Below are 8,702 nucleotides of genomic sequence, written 5' to 3' on the forward strand. Positions count from 1 at the left end.
CCCATCTTTCTGTCCTAAATGATCTACAGCTGTTGCATTGCATAGGTCTAATTTTGCTGACCTGGGAGGGGGAGATGGGACCCGTCCGAGTAGACAAGGCAAAGGAATGTTTGCCAACAGCCACCCGGCCTGTCCCCACCAGCCGGCGTGTCCAGCCGTGTCTCGGTGCCCCCGAGCCCAGGACTCCATTTGCATGGGACCCGTGTGGCCACGGGGGGCGGGCAGGGCCAGGGGCCGCAAGGACACAGCGGTGCTCCCGGTGCCCGCCCCCCCGAGCCGAGCGGGGCGGAGCGGCAGGACTACACCTCCCGTGCTGCCCCGGCGGCGGGCGGCCCTCCCGGGCGGACGCTGCCGGCGGCTCCCGGCGCCGCCTTTGTCCGTGCGGGGCTGGCGGCGCGGCCCCGGCGCAGGTAGGGGCGGCGGGCGGCGGGCCCGCGGCACGGGGATGGGCGCTGCTGGCCCGCGGGGTCCCGGCGGAGGGGACCGCGGCCCCGACGGCCTCTCCCGTGCTCTCCCCTCCGCCGGCCGCCCCCCAGCCCTGCCGGACCCCCCCGCACTCCCCTTAGGGCCCGGCTCCCCCCGGCGCTCCGGCCTTTCCCCGGCTCGCCCCGTGGCCCCCGTGCAACGCGGACACGTTGCTCCGTGTCCCAGCCGCCCGGGCCCCCCTGGATCCGGCCCTGGCGGCCCCGGCGCTGGGAAGGGCTGGGCTGGGGCCGGGCCGGGTGCTCAGACCCCCGGGACACCCCGCACATCTTCCTGCTGCCCTTGTGGGGCACCGGAGCAAAATTTGGATACTCGGGAGCTTCCAAAACTCCTCCTTTAATGGCTCTTTCTCACCATTACCGCGAGCCGGCCGACTATGTGGTCGATGCTCTTTGGGTCAGTCCTTTTCCCAGTAGCTGTGAAGGCTCGGGGTGCAGGGAAGGCAGCTGTGAGCAGGTGAGTGAGCTTGTGCCCCTGATTTCTTCATGAAAATGCTGTGCTTGCAGGGACCATCTGTCCTGGCTGTGCTGGTGCGGCTGGTGACGGGACAGGCACCTCGAGTGGAATCCGGAGCATCCCGCCTCCCTCTTCCCGGATCAATACCTGCACGGGCCTCCATCTCCGCGCCGAGAGCAGCGACGCGCCGGGCTCCAGGCTGCTGCGGCAAGGTGGGGGTCAGGCACGGCCCCGGCTCTGGGGTCACCATGGGCTGGGATTGCCATGGGTGGTGCCGTGGGGCAGCAGCAGCAGGAAAACACCCATAGGACCCGCTGGGTTGGGAGTCCACTTGGTAGAGGTGGTGTGGGACAGAAGTGTTTTGAGACCCGGTGCGGTGCAGGGTGCTCCCGTTCCTGCCCGCTGAGCCGCACCACGGGCAGGGGCAGGCAGGAGCGTCCCTGCTGCCAGGCCTTGGGCCAGCCCTTGTGTCACGGTGCTGTGACTGGTCCAGGTGGGTGATCGGGCCTGTGGGATGGGTCAGGGACAGGGCACAGTCCCCACTGCTCTGGTGTGGGTCCACAATCATGCACGAGGAGGGGAAACCTGCCTGTAAGCCTGCCAGCCCTGCGCCACTCCTGGCAGAGCGCATGGGGTATCCTCCAACCCAGGGACCTGCTGAGTGAACCCTCTGTGCCGTGGTGACCCTGCTGTGCCACCTGTTTGTGCCACCGCCAGCCCCTCGTCTTCACCCTTCCAAGATCTCCTGGTGCTTCCCTCAGGATGCCAGAGTCCCCTGTGCCAGCGGAACCCTGTCCAGCAACTGCAGGATATCAGCAGAGGTGTTTAGCAACCATGCGGTGGGGTGTGCTGAGCCGGGTGTGCTTCTTGCTGCAGATGTCGGTGACGTTTGAGGACGTGGCGCTCTACTTCTCCCCCGAGGAGTGGGCAAAGCTGTCGGGCTGTCAGCGGCAGCTCTACCGGGAGGTGATGCTGGAGAACTACCAGATGGTTGCCTCGCTGGGTGAGGACTCTCTCTGGTGATGTTGGACTGGGGTGAAGCCAGAATTCATCTCTTTAAGTGAGCTGGAGCCATTGAAAGGGCTGTCTAAGAGTTGACGTGGTGGTTGCAATTGCTGTTTTTCCTGTGTAGAGTGTTCCTGAGAGAAAATGGGATGGGATGGAATAGCGCATTTGAGATGGAAGTGACTTACAGTGCTCATCTAGTCCAACCATGTGACCACTTCAGGGCTGACCACAAGCTGCAGCGTGTTGTCCAAATGCCTCTCAAACAGGGAGAGGCTTGGGGCGTCGTCTGCCTCTCCAGGCAGCCTGTTCCAGGGTTTGACCACCCCCTCAGTACAGAAATGCTTCCTCATGTCCAGTCTAAGCCTCCCAGGTGCAGCTTTGAGCTGTTCCCAGGTGTCCTGTGTGCAGGAGAGTGGCCGAGGTGACGGGGGCGAGGCGAGAGGAGGCTGTAGGTGCAGGGATGTGGGGGCTGAAGCCGCAGCCTGGCAGGGACAGGAGAGAGGAGCGGGGTGGGGGGGATGCTGGGGCTGTGGGTGCGGGGGCCGGTGCTGCTGTCCCGGCAGTGCGGGAGAGGGGGATTCTCTCTGTGCCTCGGACAGGCTGGGCCAATGTTAAGCCAGAGATCATCTGCAAGATGGAGCGAGAAGAGACACCGTGTGTGCCAGAGCCCCCCGGGGAACAGCAGAGGCACCAGAGCCCTATGCCAGGTGGGTATTGGGGATTTGCGGGGCTGATGGAGAGTTCAGGTTTCACTGTCGTCTTGCCCCAGGCGCTCAGTGCACCAGGAAAAAGGTGAGACTGACGGCGTGCCTGTGCTGTTTCCCATGGGGAGAGTTGTCATGTGTCCATCCTGTCCCCAGCCGTGAACCTGGTCTCTCTTCCCCTGCAGCCATTGTCCCCAGGACTCAGAGGGAGGCTGAGGGTGTCCCCAAGGAGCTGCTGAGACCCACCACCCTGCTCCCGGGAGTGCCAAACCTGGGCAGGAGGTGGCAACAGAGCTCTGCCTGTGACCAGCCAGGCAGGAGCCAGGGGAGCTGGTTGCCATATCCCCACTTCCCCTGCCTCACAGACCACTGGTCATTGGAGAAGAGTCCCCCCACGTGCCCCAAATGCGACAAGATCTTCAAGAGCCAGTCAGTGCTGGATGTCCATGTGTGGAGCAACATGTGTGAGCGTCCCTTCCACTGCACCGACTGTGGCAAGAGCTTCACTTACAGGTCAAGAATGCTGACGCACCAGCTCATCCATACTGGGGAGAAGCCCTTCACCTGCACTGACTGTGGCAAGAGCTTCCGGTCGAAGAGGACCCTCACCATCCACCAGCGCATCCACACAGGGGAGAAGCCCTTCACCTGCACCGACTGTGGCAAGAGTTTTGTCCAGAGGCAGCACCTGACGAGTCATCAGCGCATCCACACTGGAGAGAAACCCTTTGCCTGCAGCAAGTGTGGCAAGAGCTTCAGGTATAGGGAGAACCTGCTCAGACACCATCACATCCACACTGGGGAGAAACCCTTCGCCTGCACCAACTGTGGCAAGAGCTTTGTCCAGAAGCAGCAGCTGCTGAGTCACCAGCGCATCCATAGCGGAGAGAAGCCCTTCACCTGCACCAACTGCAGCAAGAGCTTCCAGTCGAAGAAAACACTCATCATCCACCAGCACATCCACACTGGGGAGAAGCCCTTTGCCTGCACTGTCTGCAGCAAGAGTTTTGTCCAGAGGTCGCAGCTGCTGGGTCACCAGCGCATCCACACTGGGGAGAAGCCCTTCACCTGCACCGACTGCGGCAAGAGTTTTGTCCAGAGGCAGCACCTAATGAGTCATCAGCGCATCCACACTGGAGAGAAACCCTTCACCTGCAGTGAGTGTGGCAAGAGCTTCAGGTATAAAGAGAACCTGCTCAGACATCAGCACATCCACACTGGGGAGAAACCCTTTGCCTGCACCAACTGTGGCAAGAGCTTTGTCCAGAAGCAGCAGCTGCTGTGTCACCAGCGCATCCATAGCGGAGAGAAGCCCTTCACCTGCACCAACTGCAGCAAGAGCTTCCAGTCGAAGAGGACCCTCACTGTCCACCAGCACATCCACACCGGCGAGAAGCCCTTCACCTGCACTGACTGCGGCAAGAGTTTTGTCCAGAGGTCACAGCTGCTGGGTCACCAGCGCATCCACACTGGGGAGAAACCCTTCACCTGTACCGAATGTGGCAAGAGGTTCAGTTACAGCCAGAGCCTGCTGAGGCACCAGCGCATCCACACTGGGGAGAAGCCCTTTGCCTGCACTGATTGTGGCAAGGGTTTTGTCCAGAGGCAGCACCTGATGAGTCACCAGCGCATCCACACTGGAGAGAAACCCTTCGCCTGCAGCAAGTGTGGTAAGAGCTTCAGGTATAGGGAGAACCTGCTCAGACACCATCGCATCCACACTGGGGAGAAACCCTTCGCCTGCACCAACTGTGGCAAGAGCTTTGTCCAGAAGCAGCAGCTGCTGAGTCACCAGCGCATCCACACTGGGGAGAAGCCTTTCACCTGCAGCAAGTGTGGCAAGAGCTTCTGCTACAGGGAGAACCTGGTGAGGCACCAGCGCATCCACAGCGTAGAGAAACCCTTCACGTGCACCAACTGCGGCAAGAGCTTCAGGGAGAAGAAGGCCCTCATCATCCACCAGCGCATCCACACCGGGGAGAAGCCGTTTGTTTGTACCAACTGCAGCAAGAGCTTCTGGCAGAAGAAGAGCCTCATCATCCACCAGCGCATCCACACCGGAGAGAGGCCATTTGTGTGCCTCAAGTGCAGCAAGAGGTTCAGCTACAGGGAGAACCTGCTGAGGCACCAGAGCATCCACACCCGGGAGAAGCCCTTCACCTGCACCCAGTGTGGTAAGAGCTTTAGGGAGAAGAGGTACCTCATCATCCACCAGCGCATCCACACCGGGGAGGAGCCCTACAAGTGCAACGAATGCGGCAAGACCTTCAGGCAGAAGCGGCACCTGAACAGACACCAGCAGGTGCACCAAGACCCAGGGGTTGTGCCAGATGGTGTCCAGCAGAAGAGGGAGGGTCCTTCCCCAGCAGGGGGGCAGGCAGAGGCCAAGCCCTTCCAGTGCGGTGTCTGCGAGAAGCGGTTTTGGAAGGAGAGGGTCATGCTGGCTCACCAGCGCACCCACGGCACCCCCAGCCTGCAGCCGCCTCCGCAGCCCGGCACCCCCTGAATCTGCTGCTGAAGGGCCCGTGTGGCGCTGGGAGCTGCTGTGGGGTGGCTGTGGGGGGATGTCCTGCGTTTTCTTTGGATAGAGTTAATTTTCCTCTTAGTAGCTGATATATTGCTGTGTTTTGGATTGAGAATGAGGAGAATGTTGCTAATATGTGGATATTTGTTGTTGCTGAGTGGTCAAGGACTATTCAGCTTCTGGTGTCCTGCCAGCTGGGAGGGGGCACAGCCGGGACAGCTGCCCCAAAGTGGCCAAAGGGCTCTTCCTTACCATCTGATGTCATGGTCAGTACAGAAACTGGGGGAAGTTGGCCAGGGGCACCACAGCTCAGGGATGGGCTGGACATCAGTCAGCTGGTGGTGAGCAATTGTGTTGTGCATTTCTTGTTTTGTATATTCTTACCTCATCATCTTTCTTGTTATTCCCTTCATCTCTTATCCTATTAAAGAATCTTTATCACATCCCAGGAGTTTTACACACATCACTGGATGAATCTAGTTTAAGTTTTATGTTTATTTTTTAGCTTAAATAAATACATTTTAAACAGAATGATTCACTTAGAAAATAAGGTTGTGTGATTTTTAGTCTACTGTCCACTTCACGTTACTTGGTAGCTACATTTGCTGACATCTTAAACTGTGTGTTGTGAAGTTCCACTCACATTCACCAAACTTGTGTCTACTTGAGTAAAATGAAGCAACTACAAAGCATCAACCTGCACAATAAGGCCTGTTTTTTATCTTATTGAGCAAAACAGGATCCACTTGAGGCAAACAATGTTTTTGAGGCCAGCATGAAGTGGCTACAGACTATCAAAAAAGCCTGCAGCAAAAGAAGATAAGGGTCTGCCTGAAGACAGTGAACGAATCCAATGAGAAGCAAGAAGACCCCAGACTCAAATGTTACTATTGGACTGCATCATCACAAGCGAGGCAGGTATAATTATATATACTATGAGGGTATAATTACCCAGGGACTTGTAGGCTGGCTTCAGCAGCTCTGCAAAGGCACCCAGCTCGAGCCGACCCTGCTGCTGGACCACTCCATTCAACTGTTTATGAGCTTTGATGCCTGAGAGGCTGCTTCAAGAGACCTGGGATCCAGACTCTGGAGCCACCTCATACAAGGCTCCTGGAGGGGAGGTAAGCAGGTTGAGGTGCCAGATGGTGAAACTTTGACTAAATTTGGATCCATCAGCACCTGGACTCCTCTCTGAGAAGGACTTTAGAGAGAAAGGGGTTCCATTCTGTACCTGGTGACTCAACGGGAGGGCCTCCCTCTATCCTCTCACATCTCCTGTCCCTCTCTAAATCACTCTAAAACAATTCTTACCCAATTCTCCTTGGCATATTTCCCCCATGCAGGAAGTACTGGAGTAAACCTTGACATCAAACTCTGTTAAGTTGCATTTTGCTTTAAGTCATCTCAATGTGCTCCGTGGCAAGCAGGACCCAAGCCTGACAGTATTCAAGAAGCGTTTGGATGATGCTCAGACACATGGTGTGAATTTGGGTGTTGTCCTTTGCAGGGACAGGAGTTGGACTCGATGATCCTTGTGGGTCCTTTCCAACTCAAGACTTTCTATGAGTCTATGACGATGGGGCCATTACCCTGGAATTAGACGGCAGGGAAGCCAAGCAGCTGGGATCCCTGTCTAGGGACGGGGCATTGACAAGGCGACTGAGAAAAAGAAACAAGCCCTCAGGCTCTGGAGGTGACTTCTGTCAGATGTGAGGCAAACACAGCCCTTCAAGGGAGATGTGACCTGTCACCCAGGCAAGTGGACCACCATGGAGAAGTATCCAATGTTTGATGGAATTAGCTGTGCTGGAGGTGATTTCTAATGATCCAAATAATGAGGATTTACCAACATCATCCGGATCTGGATCTCACATGCCAGAAGTTTCTACAGAGTGCACTGTTGTCGTATACCAACCCATTGGCAGTGATATCCTGGAGAGAGAAAGTGAGGGGCAAAGTATGGATGAATTGGCCATGAGCTCCAGTGGGGGTCCTGGCCATGGGCAGGTCCTGGCTGCCCAGTTGGCTGCCCAACACTCTTGGAAAAACAGGGAGGGCTCAGTTGTTCAAGTGCCACCAGCTCTTCCCTCACACCGAGACGGGGCTTCGGGAAGGAGCAGAGGGAATCCAGGGAAAAGGAGCTGTCCCCCAACAGAGAGCCCAGGGAGTCCAGAGGGGCCAGCAGGGCCCACAGGGACAGGAGCTCCATGTGTGACACCTCCAGTCTCTCTCTACGCAAGAGAAGGAAAACACTTTGCTGCACCCCGGCCCCTCCGGCGGGACCCGCAGGCAGCACCCCCTCCTCGGCCGGCGGGCAGGGCTGCCCAGCGTGGACAGGGGCAGGGCAGGGGCTGAGGGGCTGCGGCAGGCCCTGGGGGTCTCTCCCAGCACTCACCACGTCTCCAGGGTCAAAGTGGGTTTCTCCACTCCTCCCGCTGCCTGGGGAAGGTACCGAGGGAGCAGATGGAGTGAGGGCCAGCAGCCCCCAGCACCACCCCGGCTGGTCAGGGCCATCTTGAGATAGCGGTGGGTGCTCGTCCTGGACACACACGAGCAGAACTCTGCTTTGTTCTCCACCCTCCTGCAGAACAAACAGTAACAGACATGATGTCTTAACAACCAAAGGCAACTCTGAGCGAGCTCTGTGGGGAGGAACTGCAGCAGCAGCATACACTAGTGCCATGGCTTTATTGTCACCCTGCAATCAAAACTTCGACAGATAATTGGCACCCAATGCGGGGCTGTCGTGGTTTGATCATGGGGAGACAATCAAAACCGTGGCAGATGTTTTCCCTTCACCCTTTTTCCCCCTTCCCCTTTCAGCGCCCCCCCCCCCCCCCCCCCTCCTTCTCACTAGGATTTGGGGAGGACAGGAAAAGAGAAAAGTAAAGGAAAAGAGAATTGGGAAACTTGAAAACGTTTACTAAGACTAGGAAAAACCAACACAGAGAAAAATAACACAGAAACAAATATTGTAAAACCAGTCCTGAAGTCCAGCAGGATCCCACAGTTGAACTGGAAACACAACGAGACCTCAGCCTGCAGGAACAGCAGAATGAAGGAAAGCAGTCCGATGAAAAAGAACCGATGCGCCCAACAGCCGATGCAAAAAGAGAGCAAGCCAGTCCACGTGCTCTGCTTTTATAAGCAGGAAATCGTGAATGGGATGGAATACCCCTATTGGTCAGTTCGTGGCCACATAACTCGGGCCAGTTCCTTCCATTGCTTCCCCCCCCCACTTCAGCCCAAAACATGGGTGGGGGGTTCACAACACCAGGACAAGGGCAAAGAGAAAGGGTTAAAATTTGGCACTAAAAAGGGGTAAATCTGGAGATTTTTGGCTTTCCTACTGCTCTGACATGTGAGGGCGAAAAATCATGGACTCCACACAATCCAATATGAATTCAAGCAAAGCCATTTATTACAGAAACAAGCCTCCTTATATGTGCAGTTCTTTCCTGATCACACGTCCACGCTCCAAGCGTGCATTAGCTGATTGGGTATTGTCCGTGTTCACGAGCTGT

The 8,702-nt window shown here is 57.0% G+C and overlaps 2 protein-coding genes across 2 annotated transcripts in view; both read left to right on the forward strand.

Moving 5' to 3' along the window:
• Positions 1-5,618, forward strand: part of LOC309438074 (uncharacterized protein) — a 28,976-nt gene extending 23,358 nt beyond the window's left edge. The window contains exon 6 of the mRNA XM_082048981.1: positions 5,242-5,618. The gene's annotated coding sequence lies outside the window, so the exon portion shown is untranslated. The remainder of the gene's footprint in view (positions 1-5,241) is intronic.
• LOC309435410 (uncharacterized protein) lies at positions 823-5,618 on the forward strand (the record flags this gene model as incomplete). The annotated part of the gene is made up of 5 exons (XM_082043602.1): positions 823-879; positions 990-1,151; positions 1,816-1,942; positions 2,547-2,654; positions 2,837-5,618. The coding sequence occupies 5 exons, from the start codon at positions 823-825 to the stop codon at positions 5,155-5,157; spliced, it is 2,775 nt and encodes a 924-aa protein (XP_081899728.1). The 3' UTR covers positions 5,158-5,618.
• Positions 5,619-8,702: the final 3,084 nt, after the last annotated feature.

This window comes from Streptopelia decaocto, assembly GCF_964273445.1.
Source record: "Streptopelia decaocto genome assembly, chromosome: 1".
NCBI classification, from domain to species: Eukaryota; Metazoa; Chordata; class Aves; order Columbiformes; family Columbidae; genus Streptopelia; species Streptopelia decaocto.